This window comes from Calliphora vicina, chromosome 3, assembly GCF_958450345.1.
Source record: "Calliphora vicina chromosome 3, idCalVici1.1, whole genome shotgun sequence".
Classification (NCBI taxonomy): Eukaryota; Metazoa; Arthropoda; class Insecta; order Diptera; family Calliphoridae; genus Calliphora; species Calliphora vicina.
In genome coordinates, this window is record NC_088782.1 from 21,339,533 (window position 1) to 21,358,951 (window position 19,419).

Sequence of the window (19,419 nt, forward strand, 5' to 3'; positions counted from 1 at the left end):
TTGTTTAACAAAAATAATTCAGCCATAAATTAAGTATTGCAAACAAATGTTGATATTGTATAAGTAAATATGTACTTTTCTCAGCTTTTACTAAGATTTTATTCATGTAGTTTGATTTCAAAAGATGTGCGATGAACTATAAAAGTTGTTATTCTATGCCATAAGTTATCAGTTTTAATTTGGCTGTTAAAATAACAGAATTAACTTTTTACATTTTGCTTCAATACATAAAATAAAACATGTTGAAATTGGTAAGTTAGTGTCTCAATGCTGGTTTATTGTTAAATCATACTATCCTTTATTTCAAGGCCATAATAATAGGTTTGGTAGTTGTTTGTTTATGTGAAGCTGCCATTTCCAGTTTACAGCTGGTGGTGCCCAATGATCCTTACAGTGTTTTAACTGGCGGCAAATCATCCAGCACCTCATTGGGCAATTCCATACCATCCTTGTCAAATGCCATATCAGACGAAGACAAATCAAGTAAAGCCCTGTCAGAGGAATCCAATGAATCTGCTGCAAATTCAGCTGCCAGCTCTGCTCCCTCTCCACAACCGGCTGCTGCTAGTTCCCCAACAAATTCTCCGGCCGGCTCAGCTCCAGCAGCTTTAACTAGAATTAAGCCTTCCTCAGCTTTAAGTAGCATTACCTCATCGGCGGGTCTCTCTAGAGGTTCGCTCTTAATCTCTTCCACCGCCCAAGCATCTGCCTCAGCTGGCTCTCCCGGCAGCTCTTCCAGATCTACAGCAACCATACAACATCGTATACTACCCGCTGAATCGATACCTCTACCCATTACGATTTCGACTAGACCCGGTCTACGCACAGTAATTGCACCCGAAACTATAACCATACAACAACCAAGCATAGCAAAAGTTGGTGAAGTAGTGCAACAAATACCCACCGCTGTATCGCATCAACGACAAACTGTGGTCCACAATCATGCTCGTGTTGTAACCCCCATAGTGGCACCGGCTGTGCGAACAGTTACCTCGCAAATTGTTCGTGCCTATCATACACCCCTGGTTTATGCTCCTCATGTTGTGGAAAATTGAGCTTAATGCAGACTTATGACGACTTTGAATTTATTTTTATAACAAAGACTAATTCCAAAAATTTTAAGTTTGGTGGATCTAAAGCAAATTATGTTAAATGATGTATTGAGTTCAAAATTTTTGTTTGAAATAAAATATGAACAAAACAAAAATGAAAATCACAGCCGTGTGTTTGTTCCCTTATCTACTTATCTATTATATGGGATACAATAAGAGATAGAGTCCATAAATTTTGCACGGTTATTCTATCATCAATATTAATAGTTAGGACAAGAATGGGCGGACTATCAATAGTGGGCGTGGCACATTCCATACAAACTAAATACTAAAAATCATATATATGTGTATAATTTTGATATGTAAAGCAATGAAACATATTTAGGCCAAAAATGGGCAAACTAGCTAAAGTGGGCGTGGCACCTTCCATAGATATAATGACAAATTATATATAGGGAAAGCTATAGCAGCTATCAATATTAATTTTTAGTACAGAAGTGCGCGGACTACCAACAATATTAAGTAAATCTTAAAATTTGTATACATTTGAAACCCTTATATATATATATAAAAGTCAATGTGTGTTTGTTTGTATGATTGTTAGCGTATTTGTAATGGCACTCGACTTACAATAAGACAACTAATGAACAATCTAATTGGAGCGACCTCTAATCGGAGCGACCGAATTATAACTTCGGAAATGCCATTTGATTTTATTTGATTGCAGTTTCCTATTTGCTCAAGGTCAGTCTTTGCAAATTTGCGGACTAAATCTAGAAACTCCATGTTTTTCACATGAACAGAAACTAATTTCAGATAGACTAACCCCCATTCTCTCAATATCTGGTTATCGTTTTTCGTAACGATAAACCTCCAATTAACATTTTTATACCCTACACCACCATAGTGGGGAGGGTATTATGCGTTTGTGCAGATGTTTGTAACGCCCAAAAATATTAGTCTAATATTAAAGTATACCGATCGACTTAGAATCACTTTCTGAGTCGATTAAACGATGTCCGTCAGTCTGGTTGGCTGGCCGGCTGGCTTGTGCGCAGAGTACAGGTAGCAATTTTGAAGATATTTCGATGAAATTTGGTACATATTATTTTTTCGGCTCAAGGACCAAGCCTATTGAAACTGGCTGAAATCCGTCCATTATTTCACCTAGCCCCCATACAAATGACTTCCCCAAATTGGACTTTATCGGTCATAAATGTTTAATTTATATATGTATCTCCACAAATTTCGCTCCAAATAAGTTTTATATACACAAAATTCATGTCACCAAATTTTGTTACGATCGGTCCATAATTAGTCATAGCTCCCATATAGACCCGCTTCCGAAAATCACTTTAACGTGCATAAATCGCTTAAAAATGTTGGTAAACACACAAAATTCAACATAGTTAACTTTAATATAGACATAAATCATACGACCTAATTTCATGGTGATCGGTCCATAATTGGTCATAGCCCCCATATAAGGCCCACTTCCTAAAATCACTCAAAATTATAAATTATTGAAATTTTAAAAGAAAAATGTTTTTGCTCTTTTACTTAGTGTAGGGTATTATATGGTCGGACTTGACCGACCATACTTTCTTACTTGTTTTTGTATGAGGACTGTCAGTTTATCGTCACGATAAAAAATAACCAGAGATGGAGAAAATGAAATATATTATAAATCTTTACGTTATGGGTAGCGAAGCACACCGGGTTTAGCTAGTCTATTTATATTTTCCAATTTATTGCGTTTCTAAAACGCACTTTATAAAAGTCAAATATTAATCAAATCCCAAAAATCTTTTAATTTTCTTCAGCAGCTAAAAATATCCCACAATCTCATACAATTGTGTGTACAATTTAATTAGTAGGACACTGTCTAACGTTTAGTGTGCTTTGGTTTAACAACAAAAGGACACTTTAAAGATAATGATTTTTATTTATTTTTTTGTTTCAATGATACACTTATAGGCCAGGCCGCCGCAAACAGTTTATATATAGTATGACGTCATTTTATAATGTCATGAAATCTATTTTTGGACCACTTTTTTTTCATCTTATTTAAGTGGGAATACAAACAGTAATTGAAACAAATTATATTTACTAATGGTGGCGTGGCCTACACTGGAAAAAGGAAACACATATGCAAACAATTTGTTTAAGAAGGTTTCTTAAAATAAAGAGGACTAAAACAAATATATTGGCTATATTCAAGAAAACATGCACTGCGTTGCGAGACAATAAAACACTTAGTAATTCTTAAAATAAGTTTATATAAAAATAAATAAGAGATTAATTCAAACACATATTTTATCAGAATTTTCCAACAAAACGCATAATATTGTGGATATAGAAATTTTATTTTTATATTTCTTTGGTATAAAATTTAGATGTTAAGCCAAGGTATAGGAAATATTTTGCTTAGTGTATTGAGCTATTAATCTGTTGTAGAAAGTATTTATAAAAGTTATTACATGTCAACATCTTGTAGAAGTAATTAAGTTTCTATGTGTAACGTAGAGTATTCGAATTGTTATAATGAACGGATAGATAGCTTTGCACGGTGGTCACTAGTGTGAAATTTAGCATTTTTGAATTCTTAAGGCTCTATCTTTATACAATTATTTCATATTTTTTACGAAATATTGTCAAATGCTATAATTTTCTATAAAATAAATCAATTGGGGTATTCACACGGTCTCCTATTTGGTCATATTGTCATAATGTCTTAATGTAATACGATAGTTTAATCAAATTTTTGTTGTGTTTCAAACAAAAAAGTCATAAAATAATACTTTTTTTTTGTATAAAAAGCAACAACAAATGTTATAATATATAAGGACATTATGACAAATAGAAGACCGTGTGAATACCCCAAATATTTTTAAAAATGGTATCAACGTTTTTCATAAATATGTTGGAATGAGCTTTAGAACATATAATTCATTAAAACCGGTTAACCGTCTTACAAAAACCGGTTTGTAAAAAAACCTAAAAGTTAAAAAAACCGAAACCGGTGGAGTTTACAAATATCAAAAAACCGGTTTTCGGTTTTGGATACTCTAATCCTGATGCTCGCAAATTTTTTGAAATTGCTGCTTGAGAAGCTCCCAATGATTTTGCAAGCTCTTGTTGAGTTTGAGAGCAATTTTCATGGAGTAATGCCCCCAATTCTTGGTCTTCGAACTTTTTTGGCTGGCCTGGGCGATCATAGTTTTCCGTGTCAAGTCAATACTTCTGAAACCCAAAAATTTTGGAAAATTTTGTTTCAATGATTTCTGAGAACCGACTCTAAATAGCTCGACTTTTGAATAATATGATGAAGTTGAATACTTTGGAATTATGCCTGACAGGACACACAGGGTTTCATTAATTCCAATTCTTTGCGAACGATGACTCGAAGGACAAGTCGCACGAAAACATAACCATCTTCATACAAAATTCGGTTTCTCTATTTTCAACTCTTTCCCTATCGAAAGTATACAATTTTGTCAAAGTTTGAAACCTATTGTAGTTCACTTCCGAATTATACGAACACGATTTCCAACTGTCAATATGGCTAACTACAATATTTTTGGTAAGAAGTGGAGTTAAAACCGAGAATTATGATCAATATGTATCTTTGGTATAATGTCCAGAATAGGGATATGTGGCTGGTGTGACTATATCCTCCTGCATGGATTCTGGAAGTGTATACGAGTTGTTCCAAGAGGATGAACAGTGTTGATGGTGATAGTTTCTTCATTAAAGGACATATAATTTAATCCAAAATAGGCTGAATTCTACTTCATACAAACAGAAACAACTGCTATTGTGTTGTGTTTCAGATGATATCTGTCTACTTAGTGATATTAAAGGTATATCGCGATTAACTGAAGAATTCCAGGTATCTACGAACGGCAAAGCGATGGAAAAATACTGAAATGTGTCCCTTATATAGCGTTTGAATTGACCAGTCAAAGGGACAATGTTTTGTTATGAGATAATCGAAATTTTCTCTGGCATTAATCTTAAATATTCTAAATTTGGTAGTTTAACAGACTCTATGAACTGCTCACTCAAGACGGTTGGATATACAAGCCTTTGCGAGGAAGAATGCATAAGGGTAAACACTGGGAGATTAGGTCTGATATTTAACGTCTACTTTTGATGTAGAGGTAAATTTGCCTCTCGTGTAACACAATGTGATTAAATATAGATGGTGAGAAGTATGTTGCTGCGAGAGAAGCTACCCATGGAACCAAAGCAATGTAAATGGACCCAACTGAACTACTCCTTTATATAGATTGGTAAAGGTAAAGATGGACATCTGGGTATTTCGAAGAATCTTCGAAATGTTTACACCTGATTTATACGTGATCAGTTGTCAGATGAGTCTAGGTGACATGAGAATATTGAACAAGTTTGGTTCAACGAAGGTTCCAAAACTTATTGATCCAACTATTGAACGGCTCGATAAATAGCCAATGATATTTTAAGACGGTGTTAACACAATTTTCAGTGAAAGTTTGGGTGGCTGGTTGAAGTCTTTGGAAAGTTTTGCCTCATCCGCTTTATAGACCATACCGTGCCCCGTCCGACTACTATTTCTTTCGATCGATGCGGAACGCTCTCTCTGGGATACGCTTCACTTTGGAACAGAGTATCCGAAATTGGCTTGATTCGTTCTTGACCTCAAAATATGATCAATTCTTTTGGCACGGAATCAATATGTTGCCAGAAATATGGGAAAAGGTCATAGCTAACAATGGAAAATACTTTGAATAAATTTATTTTGTACAAATTTATCAAAATAAAAGCTTAAAATTTTAAAAAATCCCGCATTTTTAAGTCATACACCCAAAATGGGCCTGTTGTGATGCTTAGATTTCGGACTGAAAAAATAAAGCTAAAATTAAACAAACATTTTCATCCACCAAGTCCACTGTACTTTGCTATACATATTAACTTAAAAAGCGACACTTAGCTACGTTTAAAACTAAAAAGCTTAAATTTTTTAAATTAAATTACAACAGCTTCATTTAGGTTTAATAACAACAAATTGTGATGAAAAAACAAAAGGCACAGTGTTATACAAATACGTATTAAAACACAGACTTCCTTAGACAAAAAAATCCTCTGCTTTGAGACAAAAGCCCCCACACTGTAATAAGAATTATGCTAAACATTCATTAAGAAATACGAAACGCAAAAGAACACTTAAAAAATCTAAATACAACTTAAGCAACAACATGATTTGGTAATAAAAAGAAATTTATTTGTTTGAGATATAGAATACGGGGGCAAGCTTTTTAAATGGATTACGATGAATAGCTATGACATTTTAAAAATTTCTTTACAATTTCAAACTCAAATTTTATAACTGACTGTCACATACAACTTGGTCATCATCATCATCATCATTCTTATAATTTGTTAAGATTTTAATCAGAAAGGAATTATATTCCTCCCCCCCTAGAATCTAAACAAGCGAGCAATTGATTCATTGTGTTGAAGCAAGTTCCATACAAAACTGGTACTGGTACGTAATAAATGTATAAGTAGAATATTTAAATAGGAAATATGATATGCATATAGAATGATGGTGATGATGATGATGATAAGTGACATTGATTTTAGTTCACAAAAGCTGACATTATTGTTGGGAAAACAAAAATAGTTCTTACATTTTTACACTATGACAGCTACAAGCAAAATATTATCAGATTTAATTATGCAAGTGTGACAAAAGGAATACAGATTTATTTATTTATTATATAACAATCGCAGATTGTTTGAAATATAACAAGTTAACTCCTCTATATAGTCAGTCCCATATGTATGAAGAAAGCTAAGTGAAGACCTCTTCTAAAGCAAGGTAAGCTGATTCTATAAACTTCAATATCTGGAGTATTTAGGATGGGGGTAACCCTCAGTTCAGTATCTTACTTTTCTTAAGTTAATCCCTTTTTCATTGGCAATTTTTAATTATTTTCTACTTTTGAAAGTAAATATTATTAAGTACAGTAACCCCTCAAATTTTAAACTGCCATATTCAGAAGCCTTAAAACTGGTGTAAGCAAATATATCTAGCTAAACATTATTGAAATTGACATCTCATATTGTTACAAATTTACATACATACATATTTTTATTTGATTGTTAAAAGATTCTTTGAAATTACCTGCCCCAACCATTAAACAATATATTGTGCATTGTCTGTTGTTTACTTTACCTGTAAGAGATCCCATATAATTGAAATTTGAAATGATGGACAAATGTAAATGATGAGTTACATTCAATCCCCCATAGCAAATTGAGTTCATAAAGAAAATTACGCAACCCCCCACAATCAATAATTTTCTTTGTTTACTTCGTTAGCAGACATATTGATGGAAATTCGCTGCTGCATTGTAGATACAATTGAGTTGAGTTAATGAACTGTAGAATTGTGTGTCTTGCAGTGACACAAAACCCAGAGATCACTTACAAGTGGTCTAAACCAGGGGTCCCCTCCCTCTTACTATTATAAAGCGCAGAAATATGATATTGTTAAACTTAGTACATAAGTATTGTGTCGATGAAAAAGGTAATATGTAAATAGTTGAACAAAAGATGACTGAATTAGGTGAGAGTTAAAGGTAAAATCATTTAGTGTACAGATTTGAAAAGTCTTTCAGTGGGGTAAGTAGGGGGTAATCAGGGGGTTCTGCATGATGTTCGAGTCCAAGGAATTGTGCTACTTCGCCTGGATGTGTCCAAAAATCCCCAGGACGTAGTGACGTTGAGTTGGCTGAACAGTTGAATATGTGGAGGGTGTCATTAGGACCCTCACCACATGGTGAGCATAAGTTTGGGAAAGCACGGCATATGTAAGACCAAAAAGGCATTAAGCCTGTTGCTCCATCCTGATCTTAATTGTGCCAGAACGACTCTTGTTTTACGCGGTAGAATCTTTTCAGCGTCTGCTATCGGTGGTGGGCGACCTCCAAGTACGACATTCATACGGTATCCTGCTACAGCGGAATTAATGGGGTCTCTATTAATGTAGATCAAAGCTGACTTCTCGTATTTGCGTAGATCCTGTCTGACATACCTCGGGTAAGACTCCAATTGTGTGTTATCGAAGTTTGGATGACTCCTCCGGTTACATCCCAGAAGGAACTGTTGCGTCAACATGACTTTGCGTTCCTTGATCGGTAGAACCTTTGTATCCTCGTGAATGTGTTGTTCAGAGAGAATTCGAAGACAGGCTGTGACGGTCCTTAAGGCTGCATTTTGATAGCTTTGAATATTTCTCCACTGATTATCACCAGACTGGAGCAGCATAGTTGACCACTGACCGACTAATCGTCTTGTAGCTAGCTAGCAAGGTTTATTTGTCCATACCTCTAGTGCTGCCGGCTGGTGCTTGAGGATCTTGTTCCTATTTCGCAGTTTAGGCGTGATTGCAGTCCTGTTAGTGGGTTGTAGGTTGTTGTTGTAATACATAACTAAAACATATAATTTTTTTTATGCGGGGTCCAGTCCAAGAAATTTGACTACTTCTCCTGGGATTGTCGACAAATCCTTTGGATGGAATCAAGTAGGGTGGGCTGGGTAGTTTTGGGACTGACCACATAAATTTGGAACGATAAGGTCTATGCGGGATCATTAGGCATTATGCCTGTTGCTCCATACCGACCACAATTGTTCTTCTTTTCCGCAGTTTCCAGTTTTTCTCCCAGTCTGCTATGTCTCAAAGTAGGACAGTCACACGTTATGCTGGAACCTCGGTTTTTCAGTTGGCTTGGTGAGTTTTTGTTATTGTTACAGCTAAAACTATTAAATTTTCTAATCCGAGAGTTCTGTATCGAGGTCCAGCCTAAGGAATAGTGCTTCTATCTCTGGGTTATTCCATAACCCATCGGACGGAGTAAGGTAAGCTTGACAGTTAAATATGTGAGGGATATCCTGTCTCCAAAATGTTCATGACATCTCTATGAATGTCGTTCAAAGCTGCTGTATACGAATTTGGATCGAATTGATCCTGCGCCTACCTCTGTATGTTTTCCCCGTTCTTCCTGATATAGCTAGAGGAAGACTCCAGCTGTGTAATGTCAAAGCTAGAACGGCTCCCAAGATGACATCCCAGAGTAACTGTTTTGTCGACATAACATTGTTATCCATTACTGGGAGAAGCTTCATTTCCTCGTCTAGATGGTGTTCTGATATTGTGTGAATGCAGTCAATAACAGACCTTAAGACAGCATTCTGACAGCTTTGAATATTTCTCACTCAACGAAAGTGTAAACATTGGAGCTGCGCAATTGAGCACTGACCGACTAATCGTCTTGTAGGTAGCCAAAAAGATTAATTTATCCATGCCCGGGCATGGATGGTGGCATGACCCCCAGTTGATATCGGTTAGCGCATTGATAAGCTTGTTTCTACTTCAAAATTTGTGTGTGATTGGAATGGCATGAACTGATGAGATAAAGAGGCTATCACTGGTGATCTTCAAAATATTCGGGTGGTTCACAGTCGAAATTTGATCTCCATCGGCTAAAATGTCATGACTAAGCTTTACCTCCTTCATCCAGGTGGTGAAGAGTGTTGCTGAAGACTTGGTGATTGCTGCAGGTTAAGAAGTTGTAAATCCGTATTTCTGCCAAATAACCATTGACCAGGGGTGGTTTTAAGTAGCTAATAAAGGGTGACTCATTTGGAGGATTTTTTTTGTTTTTTTTCCACAAATTAAGCCTGACTGGTGTCATACTAACGTCTTACATTATTTCGGTACTATTTGACAAATTATCACGGAAAGACAAACAAGGTCTCCAAATAATTTGTCTGCATTAAGAAAATCTGCGTTATGTGAGACATTTTTTCGTGCACCTCAAAATGTTGGGTTATGTGAACTCAAATGTCTTCCTCGATAAGCCAGCTACAATTCAAGACTTGGAAGCCGCCAACTTTAATTGGGTAATTCTGGAGATACCTGGGAAAAGTTAGCGAGCCAACATTTGAATGAAATTATCTTTCAAAAATAAATGTCAGAGATTGTTCTTTCGCGTCACAATTGGGATTCCGATATCCAATTCTATATGAAGTGTTGTATTTAAAATTAAAAAAGGCATAAATTAATCCCATAAATATCACTTTCAGGGCTACAAACAGTTCTTTTCTCACAAAAAATATGTATTTTTAAATCATTTTCGCTTTCATCCTCATACTTCTCTTAATGAAGGTTTTTCATTTGAAATTTTCTACAATTTTCGCAAATCGCCATTGCCTCGACAACAAACGAACAATATTGACCCAAAGCCATATTTTCACTATAATTTAACACTTTCTGTGAAACAAAAGTCAAGACACGGACAACATGACCATATGTAGTCACCTTAAAGTGACATGTTTTCATATACAATGGCCAATAAAGAAAGCAACAGAAAACAAGTTCAAGGTTCAAGGCAAACAAGGTCAAAAACAATGCATACAATAGGTACATAATAAATGACACATGAAAAATAATAACAAGTTAACACTCTGGGTGTTCTTCTACCAAGGATAGAAGAGTGTGGAGTTGATTTATTGACAGGTAAATCACAGAAAAATAAATGACCTAGCAGCAATAACAGCAAGCCGCAACAACAGCAACAAATGATGCATTACAAAATCGTCGAAAACTTTTGTAAATAAAACAAAGTGCAATGGCAACTACCATAACAAATACATTGAGGGCAAGAGCCTAAGGTAAATTATAAAGTTAAGAAGAAACAATATGGTGGCTTAATGCAATACAACATGAAATTATAGTGAAGCATCTCAGCAAAATGTTGTTATTGAAAAAATTGTGCTGAAAGCAAAAGCTGTTAAAGTTCTATGCACTCTATTACAAATAACAAAATTTTGATTTGTATCCCCGAGATGCTTTTCACTTCTGAAATTCGTGGCCTGTTTTTATTCTCAGCAATGGGGATTTCAGTGCCGAAGAGCGACTTTCACAATAGACAACACAGCTGTTGTAAAAACGACTTCATTAATCGCCAAAAAGAACTGACCAGTACCCCGTTTCTGTAACTTGTGAAAAGTTTTCGCATCGAAAAAAATTAAAAAATTCTAGTAGTCATTCAGTTTTTAACAGGATGACTTAGGTAATGTTTAAACTGAATACATTAAAAGTACAGACACAGTAAACGATTTACTAATCATCATAATGTTTCGATTGAAAAGTTTCTCACATACAATACAGAAACGAGGTATAGGACTGCCATTTTGCGAGGCATCTCGGAAAAGTATCATAGTCGCTTTAGTGCATCTGAGTACATTTTTGTTCTCCATTATCCCCCTTGGGAGCATATGGCTTCCACAAAGCATCTCAACCTTACACGATTTGTTGCAGTTGTTTTCGAGTCTTCCCATATTAGATTGAAGTGTCCTAGTTCTTGGAGTATCGTTGTTATTTTGCATTGTATCAGTTTCGTAATCGGTTGTTGTTCCAGCTAAGTAGATGATTAGTCTGCTGTAGCAGGTCCTAGGATAATGGGGCTGTCATCTTTCGTTGCCTGGGTATAATGATGGGGAACCTTGCTAGTCTTTGATTCCTACCTTTTTTGCCAGGGGTTGCATCTGCCTGACCAGGGGGAGAGGAGGTCAGGTGACTTCTTGGATGGTTTGTTTGGAGGGGGGTTAAAGCCACTTAATTTAAAAAATTCGAAAACCATGATGAACATTTTTCGTACTCTGCCATGGATCATCCTCTCCCCCTGGGGTGCCTGGTTTTGTAGGGAAGCACTTTAAGAACTTAACCATGCCTCCGCCCTCATCTGAGTATACAGCTTTGTATCCCAGACACGTGAGACCAAATAATTACATCAGCCTAATTTGGTAATTCTCTGCGATCCATAAAAGTAGGGACTTGTTTCTTGTTTCCCTGTTATAATTACAGGAATTCAATACTAATTTCTTGGAATATTGAAAAGTGTCTAACTATGACTTCAAAATATGTTTTGCTTGTATGACAAATTCAAATGCCTACTGAGCTGTAATGTGCTTCCCTGTTTTCAAATAAATGCAATACATGTTTGAAATATTCTACAAGAAAATTCATATCAAATTGAAGGGTATACAACATTCTGCACAACCAAAAGCAAGTCCTGCTCAAAATGACGTAAATTACAAAACCTCTTCGGACATACAATGAACTGCAGCAGCATTACAGATACATTTATTGTATGTTTCTGCATTATTATGAAGGTGATGAAAATTAATCATGGATAAGAAAGATTTGTTTTTCATATTAGATTAAATTTAACGAGAAAAATATAAAAATACTCAATGTACAAAGTCACTGAACTTTTGCTACATGAAATTTATGTAAATGATGTTTAATTCTATACAACAAATACAATTAAAACAAATAAAAACACTAACGAAAAAGTAAAAAAGAAATAGTCGGTCAATCACGATCAAATAATACCCTTCAAGCTTCAATTTAGGTTCATATTTAAAACTTCCTAATCCTTTTTTGATTCCATTTAACATAAACGAGAATATATTTGTGATGAACTTTCTAATTTCAGTGATTTTGCGTGTGAAAATATATATGAGGATCAATGATCAGTTATAGATCGATATTCATCATGTTAATCAAGTTCGAATAAAACATGTTTATACTAACTAATAGGGAATTAAATATGAGCTTTAATATTCTCATAATCTCGTTGGGAGCCTTTTGGAAAAGCAATAGTTAAGTTTGACTGTATTATCCATGTAGATTATTCTCTCTGTAATGACCTTCACCCTTGAAGTGAAACAAACTCAGATTGATTTAGAAAATAATACTTAAATCTATCTTTGGAAACAATATTTTTCGGCTTTACAAACATCAGCTCAAACGCATTTAGCTATGCTGCTGTAGGGTATAATTAAAGAAACACTTACATACTTCAACCTTGACATTGAGTACGATGATGAAGAAAATCCATGCAGTTTATCTTGGATTTCGGTGTGCATGAGTATGAACAATAAACTAAATATACAATATAAACATTCAACAAACATCCAAGCCATGCAAGTGACTTATTGCAAAAAGAGCATTAATCCTATTTTTTACAAAAAGAATTTAGTTTTTGTGTTGCAGTCTGTGTTGGTTCTTTTTTTAGCTTTTAAAAATTCTGGTTTCTAGCCTAAAAATAGCAGGGCAAATACATCTACACCAAGACAAATAAATCTTCTTTTTCATAAAAAAATACCCTGCAGTTTTGAAGGTAGCAATTGTATGTGCCTAGTTAAACATGTCATCATCTTAACCATACTATGGTCGTTGTTAGTATTTACTTTTCTCACGGAAATTCTCCCAGCTCCCAAAACCTAAAAGTTGAGTATAGAAAGTAACATGGATAGATCTTCTCGAACCTTCAATATCGATAGAAAATAAATTCTTCCCCTTTATTTTTTGTACCTGCCACCTCTCTTCAGTATTAATTTAAATAGTAAAGCATGTTAATTGAACCCATTAAAAGCTTTGCAGACCAATGATGATTACTTTATTTAAGAGCTGAAGGGTATTTACAGATATGAGTTAAATTATTTTAAGAGTTCTTTGCATCGCACCGTTACAGTTTTATTGTTGTTTCTTTAAAAGACAGCAAGTAGGTGTTCAGTAGCTTGCAGTGTCGAATTTTAGGTACCCTAATTTGCTTTAATTCTATGTCCAATAGGTCAGACAGTTCATTGAAGATATCCGATTTCCATGAACTGCATTAATTTCCTCAATAAGGGACCGAGGCATTGCAAATATTCAACGTTATTTTTAACGGCTCCGACAAACGAAAACTTTGTGTTCAACACCCATTCTAGGTATTAACAGTTTCCAGTCATCACAAAAACGAACTTACATATGTGTCCTGTGTTTAGATATGACTATATTACCTGGTTATCCCACAGCTATTCCTGAACCACATCATATTCGCCAATTCTTCAGTTCTACATAAAACCTTTAGTTCGAATGTAAGTAATGGTTCACACACTTCAAGTTTACTTGACCAAGTCTTGAAGAGAGATGAAGAAGAAAAAAAAGGAAAATCTTTCCAATCTTCTCTCCTCTCTCATCTACAAACTCAAAACTTGCGCACGTAAACTTGAAGTGTGAGACCAGCATCTAAAATATTCAAAATCTATTGGAAATCTATTTAAGGTAGCAGCCAGACATGCAGGCTCACCAGCCTGAACATTCCATTGAATGATTGATACGTTAAATTGCTCTTCCATTCCGCTACAAGAATTTCAAAGCCGAAAAGGTTCGACTGTCAGAAAAGTCATTTACAGCAGTTGTTGTAGCGGCTTCCTTAATAGCCACAAGAACACTTCAGATCCAAAAGTTTTCTTGCTATATAGAGGTTGATAATACTGGAGAATTCACGGCGTAAACCACACGATCGTACAACTTGGCTCAATCTCCTTAAAAGTCAACCTTCTACAGAGAATAAGGAAAGTATCAAAGTCACGTAGATGTGTTTGAGAATTTCAAAGCCGAAATGGCGGTTCAACTGACAGAAAAGTCATTTACAGCAGTTGTTGTAGCGGCTTCCTTAATAGCCACAAGAACACTTCAGATCCAAAAGTTTTCTTGCTATATAGAGGTTGATAATACTGGAGAATTCACGGCGTAAACCACACGATCGTACAACTTGGCTCAATCTCCTTAAAAGTCAACCTTCTACAGAGAATAAGGAAAGTATCAAAGTCACGTAGATGTGTTTGAGAATTTCAAAGCCGAAATGGCGGTTCAACTGACAGAAAAGTCATTTACAGCAGTTGTTGTAGCGGCTTCCTTAATAGCCACAAGAACACTTCAGATCCAAAAGTTTTCTTGCTGTATAGAGGTTGATAATACTGGAGAATTCACGCGTAAACCACACGATCGTACAACTTGGATCAATCTCCGTAAAAGTCAACATTCTACAAAGAATAAGGAAAGTATCAAAGTCTCGTAGATATGTTTGAGAATTTCAAAGCCGAAATGGCGTTTGGACTGTCAGAAAATGCAGTTGTGGAAAGACTTCCTTAATAGACTGAAGCACACTGCAGATTCGGAAGCTTTCTTTGCTGTATAGAGGTTGTTAATACTGGAGAATACGCACAACTTGGATAAATCTCTGTAAAAGTCAACCTTCTACCAAGAAGAATTAAAGTATCAAAGTCAAGTAGATGTGTTTGAGTTTCTCGATTTTACAATGGCCTTAGGTTTTCCCCCTATATTGGGAGATATAGCCTAGACTTATTGCAGAGTTCGTCGCATCTTCCTTTCCTACAAAGTGTTGCAGTATATCTTGTATCAGAAGGGATAGTGCCAAGAACACTGCTAACACTGGCAATAATTTCCTGGCCATCAAACGATAACCATAACAAGAATCCAACAACGAATTGGAGAACAGAGACAATATATAACTTTTTTGCACTTTCTTTTTTTCCACCTTCTTGAAACTCAACTTAATCAAATATAACAAAATTTTTAGGTTTCTCGGTAAAATTTATCTTGAAATATGTCGTAGACTGCAATAGTAAGATCATCAGGATAATCGAATTGTACATTTATGAAGCTCCAGATATTTTCCATAAAAGCCAAGGGAGCATAAACCGGATACTACCATAAGAACTTAAATGTGAGGTGATGTCCCTGTGACAATCAGATTGCTAATCCAAAAATGTATGGCTCTCAAGCTGTTAACACAGTTACCTCTGTAAGTTTTCTAAACTTTTGTTGAAGTTGCTACTTCGATTAAAATATCTGGCATTTCCATAATTCCCAGAATCTCTGCCAGAAAAATTGTTGTAGTTATCTTATTGATATGGACAGATTAAATTCCTTGGTATAAACCACCAGTTTGTATAACTTAGATTGCAAAGTACAACGTAGAAGAATTGAAGAGCTCATCACCGCTTCCTAACATATATCTGGACCATTCTCTATACTTTTGAATCATTCATATACGTCTAGAACGATCTTCTTCCAAAGATCCTCTTACCGGAATACAGCTCAACTTTCTATACCGGATGATAAAACGTTTTTAATGTCTGTCTTTAAGGATCCAATTATCCCCTTATAGGAGTATAGCTAAATTGTCTATCCCGGATGATAAAACGATTTTTGTGTATGTCTTTAACATTGATGGGTGATAACTTCATATCCATTAAAAGCCAGAGATTTTAATACTGTATTTATAGCCATATTCCAGTGACTACAGATATATTGGTCTCGAAAAACCCAAAACTGCACTCAGAGAAAAAATATAGTTGTACATGTTTCCTATAATCATTTCAAAATGATTTAAATTTTGGTAATAATATTATGGTCACTGTAATTATTTATATAATGGGGACAACCATAATATGTTTAAGTTACCATTCACATGATTGTAGTAAATAAATATATGTTTCTGACAATCATGTTCATGATGAATAAATCTATCATATGTTGTTCTCAGAGTATGATAGCCATAATCCTAGAACAACGCAATATGATTACCACAACCATAAACATAATTACTACAATCATATATATGATTGCTACAATCATGTGAATTGTGAATGTGCCTGTAAACCAGCAGATTTCTAAACCTAGAACATACAATAATATTCTCTAACAGTTGACATAGTTACCTTTTGAAATTATCTTCCATCTGGTTTAAGTAGCAAATGCTGTGATAAATTAAACATACCAAATATATCAATCCCAATGCTACAAAACGTAAATGTACAAAAGGCATTTAACCCATTATTAAGATAGAAATATTAAAACTGCTAAACAATTGCAGAATATTTAGTAATTTGAAAGTGCAATGAACTTGTTTATAATTTAAATATATTTGGAATTTAAGAACTAATAAAAACTTTAATGGTGTACTACTTAAAAATTCGGCATTTACAATAGATATCGTATCTTTTAAACGCGGTTTTGTTTTTAATAACTTATATGTCATTTTGAAGGGTACATATCTGTCATTTATTCTTAATTAGTTATTCAACATTATAGTGTAAACAACACAGTTTTTATACCCTACACCACCATAGTGGGGAGGGTATTATGCGTTTGTGCAGATGTTTGTAACGCCCAAAAATATTAGTCTAACACCCACCTTAAAGTATACCGATCGACTTAGAATCACTTTCTGAGTCGATTAAACCGTCTGGTCGGCTGGCTGGCTGGCTGGCTGGCTGGCTGGCTGGCTGGCTGGCTGGCTGGCTTTCCATGTAAACCTTGTGCGCAGAGTACAATTTTGAAGATATTTCAATGAAATTTGGTACATATCATTTCGGCTCAAGGACCAAGCCTATTGAAACTGGCTGAAATCGGTCCATTATTTCACCTAGCCCCCATACAAATGTCCTTCCGAAATTGGACTTTATCGGCCATAAATGTTTAATTTATATATGTATCTCCACAAATTCCGCTCAAAATAAGTTTTATATACACAAAATTCATGTCACCAAATTTTGTTACGATCGGTCCATAATTAGTCATAGCTCCCATATAGCTCACTTCCGAAAATCACTTTAACGTGCATAAATCGCTTAAAAATGTTGGTATACCCACAAAATTCAACATAGTTAACTTTAACATAGACATAAATCACACGTCCTAATTTCGTGGTGATTGGTCCATAATTGGTCATAGCTCCCATATAAGGCCCACTTCCGAAAATCACTCAAAAATATAAATTATTTAAATTTTAAAAGAAAAATATTTTTGCTCTTTTACTTAGTGTAGGGTATTATATGGTCGAGCTTGACCGACCATACTTCCTTGTTTTTTGCTTCGAAAATGTCGAATTTTGTATCAACAAAGCGTCATATGCGGGAAGTTTTGCTATTCTTTTTTTAATTTTAAAAAAAGTGCCGCTGAAGCACACCGATTGCTCAGCAAAGCTTATGCAATGCTTATGGTGAATGAGTTCCATTGGTTTCAACATGTGAGAGATGGGTTTTGCGGTTAAGAAGTACTGATTTTGATTCGGAATACAAAGTTCGCTCAGGGCAGCCAAAAAAGTTTGAACAACAAGAATTGGAGACATTACTCCATGAAGATTGTTGTCATACTCACCAAGAACTTGCGAAAACATTAGGAGCAACTCAAGCAGTAATTTCAAAAAGTTTCTGAGATGGACTTATTCAAAAACAGACAAATTGGGTATTACACGTATTGAAACCGAGAGACTTTGAAAGACGATTTTGCACGTCCGAAATGAAGGTTGAACGCTATAAAAGAAAATTATTTTTGCACCGAATCATTACTTGCAATGGAAAATAGATCCATTACAATAGCACGAAGCATAACAGATCGTATGTGAAGCCAACCTAATCGACACCAAAGCTAAATATTAATGGTGCTAAGGTAATTCTCTGTATTTGATGGAAACAAGATTGTCTTGTCTATCTTAAATCTGACCATATCATCACAGGGAACCTGTAACGAATGCAACTGATATTTGGCCAGACATGAAACCGAAATATTCCATCATGATAATGCTCGGCCACATGTAAAAAGTATTCAGACCTTGAGCCTCAGGCTACTATTTGTTTCGATCGATGCAGAACGCTCTCTCTGGAAAACGCTTCACTTTGGAACAGAGTATCCGATATTGGCGTGATTCGTTATTGGCCTCAAACGATGATCAGTTCTTTTAGCTCGGAATCCATATGTTGCCAGAAATATGGGAAAATAGCTAACAATGACCAATATGAATAAATTTATATTATACAAATGTTTCAAAATAAAAGCTAAACATTTTTAACAATCTCGCATTTTCAAGTCGTACACAGTACTTTTTACATACTTTAGTAAGTAAAATTGCTTTACCCTCCTAAAAATAACCAAAGTGTTTTTCTGGGAAATTTTCATTATTATTTCTTACAACTTCAACATTTTTTTTGTGGAATTTACACAAAAATCTACTTTAATACAAGAATATAAACAAATAAATGACGCCGTGAAAATATTAAAACAGTTGAACTGTTAATGATCGATTAATGGCCAAAAGCAGTTGTCTGCACGACATTTAATTAATCTGCAATTAATTATCTAATATTTTTAGATTTGGCTATGCCAACGAATTCCAATGAATTCCAACAATATGAAAAAGTGAAGCAAATATTTCATAATTTGGTCTTCTAACAGCCTTAAGCGAAAACCTAAATAATTTGTATGATAATTGTAAAAAAGAAAATTTATGAATTGTACATTAACCTATTTTATAAGCTTTTCTTAGTATATTTTCCTTTGGTTCTTAAATTTGTCATTCAACAAATTTGTCTTATTAACGAAATTATTACTAAAATCTGCTGAACGAAAATTGCTTTAAATCCTGTTTGTGTCACTCTAACCTTAATAGGGTTAATG

The 19,419-nt window shown here is 34.9% G+C and overlaps 1 protein-coding gene across 1 annotated transcript; it reads left to right on the forward strand.

Annotated features, from left to right (window-relative positions):
• The first annotated feature begins 239 nt into the window (after window positions 1-239).
• On the forward strand, window positions 240-1,055 carry retinin. Its single transcript, XM_065505686.1, has 2 exons — window positions 240-251; window positions 309-1,055. The coding sequence occupies exons 1-2, from the start codon at window positions 240-242 to the stop codon at window positions 1,053-1,055; spliced, it is 759 nt and encodes a 252-aa protein (XP_065361758.1).
• Window positions 1,056-19,419: the final 18,364 nt, after the last annotated feature.